This window comes from Zootoca vivipara, chromosome 5 (genome assembly GCF_963506605.1).
Source record: "Zootoca vivipara chromosome 5, rZooViv1.1, whole genome shotgun sequence".
Taxonomy (NCBI): Eukaryota; Metazoa; Chordata; class Lepidosauria; order Squamata; family Lacertidae; genus Zootoca; species Zootoca vivipara.
The window spans coordinates 95,239,417-95,256,772 of NC_083280.1; the positions used below are offsets into that span (position 1 = coordinate 95,239,417).

At 42.5% G+C, this 17,356-nt stretch overlaps 1 protein-coding gene across 2 annotated transcripts in view; it reads left to right on the forward strand.

Annotated features, from left to right (window-relative positions):
- FAR2 (fatty acyl-CoA reductase 2) overlaps positions 1-17,356 on the forward strand; it is a 49,958-nt gene that overhangs the window by 23,440 nt on the left and 9,162 nt on the right. For both annotated transcript variants that reach the window (XM_035138488.2, XM_035138489.2), the window contains exons 5-9: positions 2,394-2,571; positions 3,700-3,744; positions 4,518-4,636; positions 9,450-9,517; positions 17,018-17,189. In XM_035138488.2, the coding sequence (XP_034994379.2) occupies positions 2,394-2,571; positions 3,700-3,744; positions 4,518-4,636; positions 9,450-9,517; positions 17,018-17,189 (582 nt within the window). The remainder of the gene's footprint in view (positions 1-2,393; positions 2,572-3,699; positions 3,745-4,517; positions 4,637-9,449; positions 9,518-17,017; positions 17,190-17,356) is intronic.

Here is a 17,356-nt window from a genome sequence, read left to right on the forward strand (position 1 = left end):
AGGCTCAGCAGGAGGCCAGGGGGAACGGCCAGGAAGAGGGAGGTTGCAGGTGGAAAGAAGATGGCAGGCAAGTTAAGGAGCTCTACTGCCCATACCACATCTCTCCTCCAAAGCTCCCCTATTGCTGTATTCAGCTTACTCTTCGAGTATGGGATTGGGAATCCACCTTTACTAGCATATCTTGCAGTTCTGGTCCAAAAAGTATTTTAAGTGTAACACCAAGAAGCAGCTTTCTGGTGTGAATGTGAACTTCTGCTTGGAGACATTCTGCCGGCTTTGCCAGGGTATGCCAGGGTATTACCTTTATGTCCTGCACTGCTCTTTTGCCTCAGCATTCCCTTTAAAGCTGATTGTCCTGAGCAATAGATTAAGAAAAACCTCTTTGGATACGGCAGATTACTTGTCACCCTGGCTGCTCTGAGGCCCTGAGATGCATGTTGTGACTTCTGATTTGCAGAGATTAATTGTCACATTTCATTAACAAGGAAGCTAAAAGGGGAACACGGCTGTCTTTTAAGAATAGGTAAATAAAATTGTATCCAGATCAGAAGTTAATGCTGAATTCCATATTAAAAGGAACTAGAGAAAAATGTTTGCATCCAAGCAGTCTAGGTTTCTTGGTTGTAAACTTTCAATAATATATGTTCAAGTAATAATTAGGGTTGTCAACTTATTAGAGGCCCTGTCCCAACCTGTGCCATTTGCTTTTCCTGGCTTGGTATGAAAAGTGATGTGGAAAGATTTATTTCTTTGTTTACTTTCTGTGCTGGGGGGGGGGGGGGAGAGGGCTAAGCAGAGAAGAGGGAGATTGGATTTACCGTAGTAGATACAAGAAGTAAAAAGACTCTGTACTTTTAATATTGCATAGAAGAGGAAATTTCAGTAGCTGCTACAGCATGTCACACAGGGCTGCATCTTTTCAAATTATTTTTTCTGTGCCAGAGGTTTTCAACCCTTTTGAGTCCACGGCTTCCTTGACCAACTACATTCTTTCTTTGCCTCCCTTGTGGGATCCCTGGTAAAAACTTATGTTATTTCATCATTTAGCAGTTTTGCCTATTTTTTTTTTTTTTTAGATTTAAAATTTAAGCAGCAGAGCTTTGAAAATGCTTTTAAAAATATGACCCACCCATTCCCCTGCTAAATGCTGTTTTTGAAGGCAGCCCTGTTTAGGGAGGCTTTTAATGTTTAACAAATTAGTGTATTTTAATGTTTCTGTTGGAAGCCGCCCAGAGTGGCTGGGGAAACCCAGCCAGATGGGCGGGGTATAAATAATAAATTATTATTATTATTATTATTATTATTATTGTAAGTTTTGTAAGACTAGACCCATCTTTCCCCTCTTGTTACTTGAAACCCTCACTCTCCTTCCTCTGCCACAAATTCGTCTCTCTACCTTCCCATGTCACCATTTATAATCTCCCAGACCGAACAAAAGGATGGATTGGATTCAAGTTACAAGGAAGGAGATTCTGACTAAACATTATGAACAACTTTCTGACAGTAAGAGCTGTTTGATATTGGAGGGGACTTCCACAAGAGGTGGTGGACTTGGAGGTTTTTAAGCAGAGGTTGGACAGCCATCTGTCTTGGATATTATATTTAAGATCCTTGCAGTTCAGGAGGCTGGACTGGATGACCCTTGAGGTCAGGGGTGCCAACTTGAATTGGGGGCCCCAGGTAAGCCCCGTCCCACATAATCACATGATGCAGGGCGTGCACACCATTTGAAACCCAGTCTATTATTATTATTATTATTTATTATTATTATTATTAATTTGAATGGCAACAGACATCAACTTGGGGGGCTGCCCCCTCTAATATTTTATTGGGGGTGAAGACCCCATGGCCCCTAAGAGTTGGCTCCTATGCTTGAGGTTCCATCCAACTCCTACCATTCCTTTTCTAGCAGGTAGAAAGGGGGAGGGGAGTCAGGCAGCAGGAAAAGACGCCTACTCCTGCCTTCTTTCTATGTTCCTTTAAATGTGTTTGTGGGAGGGGAGATTATGGGCTTGTTTTGTTCTTGTTCTTGATTTTATTATGCATTTTGTATTTTTATTTTGCAGTTTAACCTGTCAACTGCCCTGAGATCTACGGATGAAGGGTGGTATACACATTTAATAAATAGTAGTAGTAGTAATAAATAAATAATAATATCTCAACTTGCCATTGGGAGTGCTGAAATCTTGTCCACATAGCTGCCAAGTTATCCCTTTTTTACAGGGATTTTCCCTTATGCTGAATAGGCTTCCTCGCGAGAAAAGGGAAAACTTGGCAGCTATGCTTGTCCATCTTATTTTGACAGCTGTTCTACAAATCTAATTCCCCTTTTCCTCCTTTGCATCTTTTCTTTTCATGGCTACATTTCAATTGGTGTTTTTTTATCCTGTTAGGTGGATGGATGAGTCCCTCATTCAAGAGATCACACCCAAACTGATTGGGGATTGGCCCAACACCTACACATTCAGCAAAGCCTTGGCAGAGTATGTAATTCAGCAAGAGAAAGGTAACCTAAATACTGCCATCATTCGCCCATCCATCGTGAGCTGCAGCTGGCAAGAACCTTTCCCCGTAAGCATGACTGCTCTTCCATTTCTGCTGAGTACTCTGAAAATTTCCACTGCAGCTGTTGCTTTGCTCCCAGCATTTTGTCTCTCTGGAAATTGTTGCTACAAATACATTTGCTAAAAATCTCAATGGCATCCATTCCTTGGACTGTCATGCTTCTTGGCAACGAGGGGAGAAAGGAAGGGGAACCATATGGATCCTGGACTATGGATTTCTCCTCCATGCCGCTTTGGGGGAATTCAGGTCCAATTTTGTGTGGGGATGAATGCATCCTGCGGGGAATACTGTAGATAACCACTTTTCATTACTCGTTTATAAAGCACCTACAACTGATACTGTGATTTAAGACTCGAGGTTACTCCCTAACACTATGCTTATTCCTATCATGCTTTTTGGATTACTACATTACTTAGAATGTGGTGAACTGCTTTGGGCAGAATCTTTTGGGCAAGTGGTGATTGATAACATAAACCGATGAGGATGACTTTTTGCAGGGTTTCTTTTCTGGGGGTACTCAATGTCCTCCAAAGGTTAAAAGTGTGGCACTTCATGGTGAGTACCGGCACCTTTTCTTCTAAAGAAACCAAAAAACTAGGTGGGTTTTTTTAGTGAATTGGATTTAGGTGGTGGATTGAGTCATGTAGTCACCTTATCCCAGTATTGCCACAACATCCTTTTGAGAGAGAGAGAAAGAATTTGGAGACAATTTGAAAGAGGGATATCTCACCATATTGTGTCCACTCATTCCACTTTTGCCTCTGGTAAATGGATTTGGAAAAGTTTTGTATTTCTAAAATCTACAAAACCTATGTGAGCAGTAGCTTGCTTAGACAAAATATGTGAATGCCACAGAAAGCAAAACCTCTCAAAAACCATTTTCAACACTCTTAAAAAAGTGGTCTATGACCCGGATCCATGTTTATTTATTTTTTTACCACATTTTAACCCACTTTTGTTTGCAGACTCACATCAATAAAAACCATCAATCTCAGGCAGAAAAAAAATGTGTGCTAGGCTTCAGAGTCATAGATTGGAATATGGGAAATGTGTTATGCATAATCTCACCCCCCCCCCCAATAGACACACTCAAAATCTCCCTCTCCATAATTGTTTCCCTTATTTTTTTTCCAGGGGTGGATTGATCAGTTCAATGGACCATGCATTTACTTGATCGCGGTATGTGTCACTTAGTAGAACTCCTGAGATGCAGGACCAGGGCCTGGTAGATGTGGAGCTGGTGTTTCAGTCATATGTAACCTCTGATAATTAATACTTAATGTCCTTAAGAAACAGAATATATTTAATGTGGCTTAACACCGTGTCCTTGCAAGTGGAGTTGGTGGTATACCTGTATCTCCTTTTCACCTTTTAAGTTGCATTACTGAAACAAATGAACTTTTCAATGATATTCTAATTTTTCGAGTTTCACCTGTACTTTGAACAAACAATGAAGCAGCAACAATTGGTGCAAATTACTATTAGTAGTAGCAGTAGTAAAATTTATATACAGGGGAGGTATTAGTAGTAGTAGTAGTAAAATTTATATACAGGGGAGGTCTTTGTAGCCTCCCTTATTTTTAGTTGAAGAGAGGCCAGAAAGCAGGCCTTGCCTGTTGCCAGTTTTTCCCCACCCTCTTTAAATTGGTTGATTGGTTGGTTTTTGCTGCTTGGGAAGGTAGCGGCGAGAATGAGGAGAGGGTGGCCATACTTCATGTGGGTCTTTTTTGCTTTCCTCAAGAATATGCTGGGGTGTGGGCACACAGTTCCTTTGCACGTAACCATGGATGATTTGGAAAACAAAAACAAAAACAAAATCAGAATGATTTTCAAGGTGAGGCAAATATAATTTACCCATAACTATCACCTTTCAGGTGATGAAAGTAGTTCCCCGTTTTACTGAAATCTCGATCTTATTTCAGGTGCTAACTAGCCTCTTCTCCATCCCACAGGCTGGAAAGGGGATTGCACGGATCATAAAATGCAACAAAGATTCAGTTGCAGATATGATTCCTGTAGATATTGCCATCAATTTGATCCTTGCTGCTGGATGGTACACTGCAGTTCAGAGGTAGGACTGATGTTTTGTGATGGACTTACATGGACAAATGGGTTACTGAGATTCCCCTTCCTTCCTTCCTTCCTTCCTTCCTTCCTTCCTTCCTTCCTTCCTTCTTTCTTTCTCTCTTCTTTCTTGTCTTTCTTTTTCTTTTTCTGGATTTGGTCTCTTATATGATCTTTGATTTTGGATGGCTCTTGATTAGTACTAACTAGATGTATGTCTTAACATCTAAAAATATATATTTTGATAGATGAAGACATGTACAGGGAGCTGACAGAGAAAAGGAAGGGGCCTGTATGAAAGTGGTTTTCTCAGGGTGTGAAACGAAGGAAGAGGAAGCTCTCCCAGGTGGGGGGATTTAACTCTCTGTATGTGTGAAGATCAGGATAAAAGGGTGGCCAAGGGCTATATTTAAAGTTTTGTGTCTTCTGAATATCCTATGAGGATTATTAATGTGCCGTATTTTCTTTTTCTCGTTAGTTCTTTCTGTTTTCTAATATTGTTTTCTATTATTCCCCTTATTTTAGTTGGAATTTTATGGTTTATTAGGTTGAAAACCTTTAATAAAATAGTTTTTTTTTAAGGACTGATGTTATGAACATGCATTCTACTTTCTACCTTCCCTTGTGAGGTAGGAATGCTGAGATATGCCTTTTGTGTAGCTCGCTCGCTTATGGTATCGCCGCCACCACATTTTAATATGAACATGTGCAAATTCAAACTTCTCATTCATTCATTCATTCATTTATATATATATATATATATATATATATATATATCTCAGCCTTCCTGTCAGAGGAGTCCAGGGCGGCTAACACAGCAGCCTTTAAACAGTACCATGCAAATAAAATAACATCATAAAAAAGCAAGCGAAAGAATTACAAAATTTAAAGGGGAAGAAGAGAGACCTAATCAGCTGTTCTTCCAGCATTTACAGCCATTGTGAGATAGAATCATAGAATCATAGAGTTGGAAGAGACCACAAGGGCCATCCAGTCCAACCACCTGCCAAGCAGGAAACACCATCAAAGCATTCCTGACAGATGGCTGTCAAGCCTCTGCTTAAAGACCTCCAAAGAAGGAGACTCCACCACACTCCTTGGTAGCAAATTCCACTGCCGAACAGCTCTTACTGTCAGGAAGTTCTTCCTAATGTTTAGGTGGAATCTTCTTTCTTGAAGTTTGAATTCATTGCTCCGTGTCCGCTTCTCTGGAGCAGCAGAAAACAACCTTTCTCCCTCCTCCATATGACATCCTTTCATATATTTGAACATGGCTATCATATCACCCCTTAACCTTCTCTTCTCCAGGCTAAACATACCCAGCTCCCTAAGTCGTTCCTCATAAGGCATCGTTTCCAGGCCTTTGACCATTTTGGTTGCCCTCTTCTGGACACGTTCCAGCTTGTCAGTATCCTTCTTGAACTGTGGTGCCCAGAACTGGACACAGTACTCCAGGTGAGGTCTGACCAAAGCAGAATACAATGGTACTATTACTTCCCTAGATCTAGATGCTATACTCCTATTTATGCAACCCAGAATTGCATTGGCTTTTTTAGCTGCTGCATCACACTGCTGACTCATATCGAGTTTGTGGTCTACCAAGACTCCTAGATCCTTTTCACGTGTACTGCTCTCAAGCCAGGTGTCACCCATCCTGTATTTGTGCCTTTCATTTTTTCTGCCCAAGTGTAGTACCTTACATTTCTCCTTGTTAAAATTCTTCTTGTTTGCTTTGGCCCTGTTGTCTAATCTGTTAAGGTCATTTTGAAGTGTGATCCTGTCCTCTGGGGTATTAGCCACCGCTCCCAATTTGGTGTCGTCTGCAAACCTGTTCAGGATGCCCTCAAGCCCATCATCCAAGTCATTGATAAAGATGTTGAATAAGACTGGGCCCAAGACAGAACCCTGTGGCACCCCACTAGTCACTACTCTCCAGGATGAGGAAGAGCCATTGATGAGCACCCTTTGGGTTCGGTCAGTAAGCCAGTTACAAATCCACTGAATGGTAGCATTGTCTAGCCCGCGTTTTACCAGCTTCTTTACAAGAATATCATGGGGCACCTTGTCAAAGGCCTTGCTGAAATCAAGATAGGCTACATCCACAGCCTTCCCTTCATCTACCAGGCTTGTAATTCTGTCAAAAAATGAGATCAGATTAGTCTGACGTGACTTATTTTTCAGAAACCCATGCTGACTTTTAGTGATCACAGAGTTTCTTTCTACGTGCTCACAGACCGTTTGCTTAATTATCTGTTCTAGAATCTTTCCTGGTATTGATGTCAGGCTGACTGGGCAGTAATTGTTTGGGTCCTCTCTTTCCCCCTTTTTGAAAATAGGGACAACATTTGCCCTCCTCCAGTCTGCTGGAACTTCGCCTGTTCTCCAGGAATTTTCAAAGATTATTGCCAGTGGTTCTGAAATCACCTCTGCCAGTTCTTTTAATACTCTTGGATGTAGTTCATCTGGCCCTGGAGACTTGAATACATCTAAACTAGCCAAGTATTCTTGTACTACCTCCTTACTTATTCTGGTCTGTGTTTCCCCTGCTGAATCATCTGCTCCATATTCTTCAGGTCGGGCATTGTTTTCTTTTTTGGAGAAGACTGAGGCAAAGAAGGCATTGAGGAGTTCTGCCCTTTATCTGTCCCCTGTTTGCATTTCACCATCTTCTCCTCTAAGTGACCCCACTGTTTCCTTGTTCTTCCTTTTGCTACAGACATACCCATAAAAGCCCTTTTTGTTGCTTTTAACCTCTCTGGCGAGCCTGAGTTCATTCTGTGCTTTAGCTTTTCTGACTTTGTCTCTACATGTGCTGGCTATTTGTTTGAATTCCTCTCTGGTGATTTCCCCCCTTTTCCATTTTTTGTACATATCCCTTATGAATCTTAACTCAGTTAAAAGTTCTTTAGATAGCCACCCTGGCTTCTTTAGGCACCTTCCATGTTTCCGTCTCATTGGTATTGCCTGAAGTTGTGCTTTTAATATTTCCCTTTTAACAAACTCCCAACCATCATGAACTCCCTTCCTTTTTAGTATTACTGTCCATGGGATTTCACCCAGCGTTTCCCTAAGTTTTCTGAAGTCGGCTTTCTTAAAGTCTAGAATTTGAGTCTTAGTATGCTTGGTTGCTCCTTTCCGCTGTATAATAAACTCCAGAAGAGCATGGTCACTCCCACCTAATGATCCTGCCACTTCTACCCCACTAACCAGGTCATCACTATTGGTTAGGACCAGATCTAAAATGGCTGATCCTCTTGTTGCTTCTCCCACTTTCTGGACAATGAAATTGTCTGCAAGGCCAGTGAGGAATCTGTTCGACCTTATGCTCTTGGCTGAGTTTGACATCCAACAAATATCAGGATAGTTGAAATCCCCCATTACTACTATCTCACCTCCTTTTGAATGCCTGGTCATCTGTTCCTGGAAGGCATCATCTGTGTCCTCACTTTGGCTTGGGGGTCTGTAGTAAACTCCCACAATGAGATCACTGTTATTTTTCTCTCCCTTAATTTTGACCCAGATACTCTCAACTTGGCTTTGAAGTTTTAAATCCTGGATCTCTTCACAGGTATACACATCCCTGACATATAACGCTACTACTCCTCCTTTCCTGTTTGGTCTATTTCTCTGAAATAGATTGTATCCCTCTATTTCTACATTCCAATCATGAGACTCATCCCACCAGGTTTCAGTGATGCCTATTATGTCGTATTTAGTTTGCTGTACCAAGAGCTCAAGTTCATCTTGTTTATTTCCCATGCTCTGTGCATTAGTATACAGACATTGAAGACCATTGATCATCCCCCCCATGTCTCTTATTTAAGGATATTTTCCTCCCACCACTAAGTCTGCGTGCTTTTTGCTCTATTTGGTCCTTGACATTTGGATGATCATCTTCAGAACTTGATAGACTCCTACCTTCAGGACCACTGTCTCCCTCCCCCACATAAGTCAGTTTAAAGCCCTACTGATGAGGTTTTTGAGTTTCATGGCAAAAACATTCCTCCCAACTTTTGTGAGGTGCAGCCCATCACTTGCCAGAAGTCCTTCTTCAAGAAACTGCAGACCATGATCTAAGAATCCAAACCGTTCCTGTTTGCACCATTTGCGAAGCCAGTTGTTCACTTCCCCTATTTTTCTCTCTCTCCCTGGGCCATGTCGTTCAACTGGGATGAGATCTGCAAATAAAGCCTCATTACTCAGAGCCAGGTTTCTAATTTGAGACATTTATTAGATTATTCAAGAGTAAAATGTGTGAGAAATACTCAGTTGGACAGAAATAAAAAATGAGCAATATTTTCTGACTAATCCACCCGCATATCACACACCCCACCAGTCATGGCTCAGGCCCTTCATCACTTTTGCCTGGGTGGAAAGTGTCTTTGAATTGCAGTTATGCTTCCTGGTTGTTGGATGGAGTGTGAGTGTGTGTGTGGAAACCTCTGGTTTTACTACAATTTAAGCTATTGTACCAATGTAAGAGGCATGTCCATTGCATCAGGTGTGGGATGGAATCAGCCCCAGCACAAATGTGCAACATGCCACATTTCTGCATGAGTCACTGCTCTGGGCTGGTCTCCTCCTAAGCTGCAAGATTGGTGATTTATACAGAAGTGCATGGGTATTTGCTTTTTAAAAGTAAACCTTTTGGGATGTAAAAGTTCCTCTAATTTTAAACCTCCCTTTTTAATTCAGGAGAGAAGCATGACTCAGCTGTTAGAAATTTAGAAAATTTAGAATGATAGCCATTCTAAACAAAACAATACTGTGTTTTGTTTTATTTCTCCATTTCATTCTTTCCCTACTTGCTTATTTTTCAGGCCCAAGTCACTGTTGGTATACAATTGTATAACAAGTACCATCAACCCATTTTCCTGGGGAGAAATGCGTAAGTTCATTTTTTTAAAGTGCAGGGTGGACTCCATGAAAATCACAGGTTTCAGACATGGCACATATTTGGTCGATTCTGCCAATGCAACCCTGAATGCTTGCCCGGGTACATCCACAGTTAAAGGCACCATTATGAATTACTCTGATTAACCCTGTGGCCTTCTGCCTCTTCCTTTATTAAATTAAAAGCAAAAACCCCAATATTTTGGCTGCTTGTTCCATTGACTCCAGAGCACTCACCTACAGCACAGTCACAAACCAGTGGTGAGAGAGAACTCAAAGTCCAAAATATATTGTAGGTTCCCATTACCAAAGGGGTTGGCGATATTATCTGGTCCTGCATCCATTCCCCTCATCTTGTAAGCAGTTCACACCAGTGATACCAAACAAGCCAAGCCCGACCATCACTGGGGTGTCATGGCTGCCTTCTTAGGGAACAAGGCAATGACTTTGGAGGAAGCATCAGAAGGTGAGAGGGAATTGCCCTCAGAGCCTGCCTTGGAAGACCCTCCTGCTCCGAAACAGGAGGAGCCCATTCTGCCAGCACCTCTGTGGCCTGAGGAGGTTGCTTTGCTGCCCTTTGGTTCTTGATGGCTCCAGTGCAGAAGCTCCATTGAAGCCACTGACTGTTAAAATAGGCAAGGTCTCTTTAACAAAGGAGTCATCTGGGGAGCTAGCCATTGAAATCGAGGTGCAGCTCAACTTAAGAGTTGCCTGTTGTTACTTGCTATGGGACACACACACACACAATATCTTTCTGCCTGGCTCATCATCTGCAGTAGAACAGGGTGTCACTTTGGCAGTTGCTACATTGCTACATCAATGGCTTCTCCTTCATGGATCACTGCCTCGTCATACCGAAGGGGCTTGAATAGCTCAGAGAAGCTATGAGCTATGCCGTGCAGGGCCATAGTGGAGAGTTTTGACCAGGGTGGATAAAAATCAATGATTTTTTTAAAAAAATCAAAAAAAATCGGATTTTTTTTTATTTAAATCAGATTTTTTGATTTAAATCGATTTTTTTGATTTAAATTGGATTTTTTTTAAAATAAAATGCTTTTTGAGGAAAATATATTACCACCCAAAGGTTATTCCATCATGAAATAAAGATTAGTTTTTTTATTATGTAGAATAAGGTTGTATATGTTTAATTTTTGGGGTAAATGAATTCCATTAATCCATTCACAATGTCATGCTCTTCCAGAGGTTTTTGTAAGATTATTGGGCAGTTTCTCTGCCTACAAGATATTATCACAGATGCTTGGTTTACTTTTGCAGTTCTCAAAACTGAATTTGACTCAACAGAGATCACATGCCTCTTCTTCCCAACAAAAATGTTATAACATGAACAGAGTTGAGAAAAAGACCTTAATCCTATTGTTCTACAAACCTATGAATACAGAAACAACTCCTTCAGTGCAAAGTTTCAAGAAGTTCAGTGAATAGAATAGAAACAATATTTTTCTGATTGTTTGGAGTGGACAGTATTTAAGTTTTTCATGTGTAGGCTGGGCTGACAGTCTAAGTTTCTTAAAATATATATATTTTGTTTTTGTTTAGCCAAATTAGTTAACAAACATGGATGTTTGTTTAAGCAAATAACATATGCTGTAATGTTACTGTTTCTGTTGAATAAATCTATTTAAATTGTTATTATTAAGGTAATGATTATTTTTCTCCTTCCTAAGTACAACAGTAAAGTTGTCCAAATATGAATGATTAACCTATTAAAAAACTAATATGAAAACTTGTTATTCTAAAAATCTTTATCTACTTGCATATTAAAGTAGATTAGAAAGAATTAGTCTTTATGTAGAAAACTATGATTTAAATCAAGCCTTACTGACTAGTGATTTAAATCGTGATTTAAATCGTGATTTAAATCAGTTTGATTTAAATCAAATCCACCCTGGTTTTGACTAAACGTGATCCACCTGAAGCAGGAACCGGCAAGCCACTCCAGTATCTCTGCCAAGAAAACTCCATGGAGAGAGACAAACACACTCTTCAAAATGACCTTAACAGATTAGGGAACTGGGCCAAAGCAAACAAGATGAATTTTAACAGGGAGAAATGTAAAGTACTACACTTGGGGGGGGGAATGAAAGGCACAAATACAGGATGGGGGACACCTGGCTACATGTGCAAAGGATCTAGGAGTCTTGGTAGACCACAAACTTGATATGAGTCAACAGTGTGATGCAGCAGCTAAAAAAGCCAATGCAATTCTGGGCTGCATCAATAGGAGTATAGTATCTAGATCAAGGGAAGTAATAGTACCACTGTATTCTGCTCTGGTCAGACCTCACCTGGAGTACTGTGTCCAGTTCTGGGCACCACAGTTCAAGAAGGATACTGACAAGCTGGAACGTGTCCAGAAGAGGGCAACCAAAATGGTCAAAGGCCTGGAAACGATGCCTTATGAGGAACGGCTTAGGGAGCTGGGTATGTTTAGCCTGGAGAAGAGAAGGTTAAGGGGTGATATGATAGCCATGTTCAAATATATTAAAGGATGCCATATAGAGGAGGGGAAAAGGTTGTTTTCTGCTGCTCCAGAGAAGCGGACACGGAGCAATGGATTCAAGCTACAAGAAAGAAGATTCCACCTAAACATTAGGAAGAACTTCCTGACAGTAAGAGCTGTTCGGCAGTGGAATTTGCTACCAAGGAGTGTGGTGGAGTCTCCTTCTTTGGAGGTCTTTAAACAGAGGCTTGACAGCCACCTGTGAGGAATGCTTTGATGGTGTTTCCTGCTTGGCAGGGGGTTGGACTGGATGGCCCTTGTGGTCTCTTCCAACTCTATGATTCTATGACAACAGGAATATAAAAATTATGATGATGGAAGATGAGCCCCTCAGGTCAGAAGGCGTCCGACATGCTACTGAGGAAGAGTAGATTCAGAGCTGATGAAGCGGCTGGGCCAAAGCTGAAAGGTCGCTCAGTTGTGGATGTGCCTGGAAGCAAAAGGAAAGTCCAGTGTTGTAAAGAAAAATATCGCATAGGAACCTGGAATGTAAGAACCATGAACCTTGGTAAGCTGGATGTGGTCAAAAATGAGATGGCAAGAATAGAGGACCGCCAGTGCTGATCAGCGAGGAATCCTTGAGCTCCGAGGTTCCTGGCGCTGTGAGGGAGGGGGGAGCCACGAGAGCAATGCGGCCCCCCAAAAGAACCCCAGATTGAGCTTTCTGGGGGCGTGAGAGCTTGGCTGCGCCCCAAAGTGACTCCTCTGTTCCCCAGCAAGCTCTTTTTAAGATCCCTGAGAGAGAGAGAGCGGAGTCAGAGTCGCGGGTGCCATTTTTTAGTATACCGCTACCCTCACAGAGTGAAGCTGCAAGCCAGCAGAGGAGCGGTGGATTCTCCCCCCCCCCCAAAAAAAAGGATTTGAAGACATTGGACACCGTGAGTACAGAAAGAAATTTTTTAAAAAAATTCAATTGAAAAGAATTGGCCACAGGAGGAAATTTAAACAGGAAGTCGGTCTCCCCCATTGAGAGAACACTGATGCAGTTAACTTGCCTGCAGCCGGAGAGTTTGACAGGAATTTAATAACTTCCAAGGATTGGACTTAAAACCTTCCCCTTGAGGCAGGGTAAAGGGGAGAAGGATTGACTATATTAAAATCCCTGCAAAAATTTTAAGTTGGACTGGGGAAAGCCCCCTGGGAAGTGGAGTCGGGTCCCTGGAGGGATTAGCCAGCCGCCATTATGACATCACAATAGAAAGGAATTTGTTTACCTCTTTGGGGCTGAGAACTGTTAACTTTGAAGAGAGCGCAAATATAAGGCTGTGTACAAGAAGTTTGATAATGCTCTTTTCAGAAATGGACATAAGATTTTTAAAATATGAACAAGAATTAAAAATGAGAGTTGATAACCAGATCGGACGTAAACTTTGTTTCAGAGGTTTGGAAATACGAACAGCATCACTTCCTGCATTGTAATCTGTGCAGTTCCCATGGAATTTGAGACGAGCAGGATGTCAGTAGACACAACACCATCTGGCTCTTTAGACTTTGTGGACTTTCAAAAACTTCTGGAACTGATTTTGGATGTGAGAGATGAATTGAGGCAGAATAATATACAGATTCGCAAAATAAGTCAGAACTGTGTGGAAAGTGAAGGTGGATTGGTTTTGGTAGAGAATGAAGAGAAGCAAGATGAACAAGCACCAGCCGGGGACAATGTAAATGTCTTTATAGAAGAGGAGGAAGATCCATCAGTCCTGGACAATATAATTGAACTTAAAAAAGAGGAAGAAGAAGTATGGAATATTGTTCCCCCAGTGGGAGAGGGGGAACAAGACTAATGCTCGATTCAAGGAGTCCTCAAAGAAGAACCAGCATGGAATAATGTCCTCCCAGTGAGACAGGGAGGGCAGGATCTATGCTGGGGCCTGAGCTCAACTGGAATAAAAATTGAGATAGGGCTGGAAAATGGGAGCATAGCTGGATGGTACTGTGCTACAGTTAGAAAGGGGGGGCAGCAGGGGACAAAGAAGGGAGAGTGGTGGATAGGTGGCAAAAGAGTGGGAATAGGGTGAGGAGCAACAATGGGTTATTTTCTGATTTAATAAGATAGTCCGAAACTATATGATAGATGACCATCATATCTACTACTGTGGGCAAGAATCCCATAGAAGAAATGGAGTGGCCCTCATAGTCAACAAAAGAGTGGCAAAAGCTGTACTGGGATGCAATCTCAAAAATGACAGAATGATCTCAATACAAATCCAAGGCAGACCTTTTAACATCACCACAGTAATCCACATTTATGCACCAACTACCGGTGCTGAAGAAACTGAAATTGACCAATTCTATGAAGACTCACAACACCTTCTAGAAATGACTCCAAAGAAGGATGTTCTTCTCATTATAGGGGATTGGAATGCTAAAGTAGGGAGTCAAGAGATAAAAGGAACAACTGACAAGTTTGGCCTTGGAGTTCAAAACGAAGCAGGGCAAAGGCTAATAGAGTTTTGTTAAGAAAACAAGCTGGTCATCACAAACACTCTTTTCCAACAACACAAGAGACGACTCTACACATGGATATCACCAGATGGGCAGCATCGAAATCAGGTTGATTATATTCCCTGCAGCCAAAGATCGAGAAGCTCTATACAGTCAGTAAAAACAGTGAGAGATTTCACTTTCTTGGGCTCCATGATCACAGCAGATGGTAACATGAAATTAAAAGACATCTGAGAAAAAAGTGATGACAAACCTTTACAGCATATTAAAAAGCAGAGATATCACCTTGCCGGCAAAGCTCCGTATAGTTAAAACTATGGTTTCCCCAGTAGTGATGTATGGAAGTGAGAGCTGGACCATCAAGAAGGCTGATCGCTGAAGAATTATGGTGCTGGAGGAGACTCTTGAGAGTCCCATGGACTGCAAGAAGATCAAACCTATCTATTCTGATGGAAATCAGCCCTAAGTGCTCACTGGAAGGACAAATCCTGATGCTGAGGCTCCAATACTTTGGCCACCTCATGAAAAGAGAAGACTCCCTGGAAAATACCCTGATGTTGGGAAAGATTGAGGGCACAAGGAGAAGGGGATGACAGAGGACGAGATGGTTGGACAGTGTTCTCGAAGCTACGAACATGAGTTTGACCAAACTGCGGGAGGCAGTGCAAGACAGGAGTGCCTGGCGTGCTCTGGTCCATGGGGTCACGAAGAGTCGGACACAACTAAACGACTAAACAAGAACAACGTCCATGGCTTAACCCTTCCTCTGCTCATCATTTTTTCTCTATGTTGCCTCTCTCAGTCTTTGTTCTTGTTTGTAGATCTTATCCTTTCTGAGGTCCAGGCCCGGCTCTAGGTAGACCCCCGGTGGCGCAGGGCACCATGGCGCCGGCCCGCCAGAAAGGTGCCGCGACCTGCGCCCGCCCGCTGGCCGGCCGATCCGCCGCGCAGCTGCGCCCACCCACCCACCGCGCTGGAGAACGGGGCGGGAGGGCGCCAGAGAGATCGCGCTGCGCCTGCCCGCCCACCGCTGCGCCCACCCGCCCACCGCGCTGGGAAACGGGGCGGGAGGGTGCCGGAGAGATCCAGCGCACCACAGCGGCAGGGGCGTTTAAGACGGCCCTGCTGAGGTCTGAAATAATTATAGGGCTTATGCAATTCAGCTTCTGTACATTTTCTCTGCTCCACTCAGTAAATCTCCTCCCTTGTTGCACATATGCACAAAGGACTTACAGTATTAAGGTCAGCAGGAATTCTGTATGGAGATGAAATGCAGAGTATGCAGCTGAAATGAACACTGTGCATCGAAAAACAGAAGCAGGGGAACAGAATAGAATCAAGGTTCTTTGGCAAAACTGCTCTGAAGCTATTTCACACAGTGACTTATGTCAGTTGGCATTTAGCCATGTGGCTAAAACCACTGAAATGTAAGAATCTTAGAAGATTTAATGTTTTGTGAATTGAAGTCTTAGGGTGCTGAATCCCCTGAAGCTACATGCTCTGGGAAAATGTGATGTGGTGATTTTTAAGTTTCCTTAATGTAGTTTATCCCTAAAGGGGATAGTGTAGATCAGCAGTTACAGATACAAGTAGTTCTGTGAGTAGTAGTGCCATGAAGGGTTCACAACTCAGCCAAAAGTTAGTCTCCTGGATCCCCAGATGGCCTTTCCTCCTCTAGACAGAATTTCTAATTCCCCTGCATCACTGCCTTCATTGAAAGAGTAAGGAAGGGCAGGAAGGTCCCTTTGGTCTTGTCATCATCTTCCTGTTCAAGGCAGAGTGAAAGGTAAAAGGTAAAGGGACCCCTGACAGTTAAGTCCAGTTGCGAATGACTCTGGGGTTGCACTCTGGGGTAGCGGCGCTCATCTCGCTTTACAGGCCAAGGGAGCCGGTGTTTGTCCGCTTCCTCAGACAGTTTTTCCGGGACATGTGGCCAGCATGACTAAGCCGCTTCTGGAGAAGCTAGAGCAGCACACGGAAACGCCGTTTACCTTCCTGCCAGAGCGGTACCTATTTATCTACTTGCACTGTGTGCTTTCGAACTGTTAGGTTGGCAGGAGCTGGGACCGAATGACGGGAGCTCACCCCATCGCGGGGCCTCGAACCGCCAACCTTCTGATCGACAAGTCCAAGTGGCACAGTGGTTTAAAGCACAGCGCCACCCGCGTCCCTTGAGTGAAAGGTAGAAACACATTATTTCTTGTGGACATTTTAAAGGGAAAAAATGCACGACAGCTGAAGTTATGTTGAACTAATCAGAGAGGTGGCTTTCTGTTTGTAATCCTATTAACTTTCTTAGGTATGTAGACAAAGGATGGAAAGAATCCTACCGCAAAAGATCTCTCACTTTCCCAGATGATTTTCTACAGAGTGCAAAAGTTAATTGCAGCCTTTTTTCATTGCTTTTCTGTAATCAAACAATACTAAATTAATTCAGGCCTATCTGTATGCTCTTGCAAGTATGACTTCAATGCAATTACTCTTTTGATAAAAGCGGAAACAACAACCGTGTCCCCTGTTATTTTACAGAGAATGCTGTCATGGACATATTGGAGAGGATGCCCCTGGAGAAAGCCTTCAGAATCCCTAGTGTTTACATGACCAAAAGTGACTTTACGTATGAGTATTGGAGAACAGTTAGTCACAAGTTCCCCGCCTTTCTCTATGATTTGTATTTAAGACTAACTGGAAGGAAGCCAAGGTGAGGGAAAACTGCTAAATGGTTAAACAGGCAGTGACCATTTTAGGTGCGTCTAATGTGTGTGCAACCACGACCATGTGCATCACATCAAACCTGGAAGGGACATGAAAACGTCACAAAAAGGGGTGGAACTGGGCAGGGCTGAATGGGGTGTTTGCAGGGTTTTC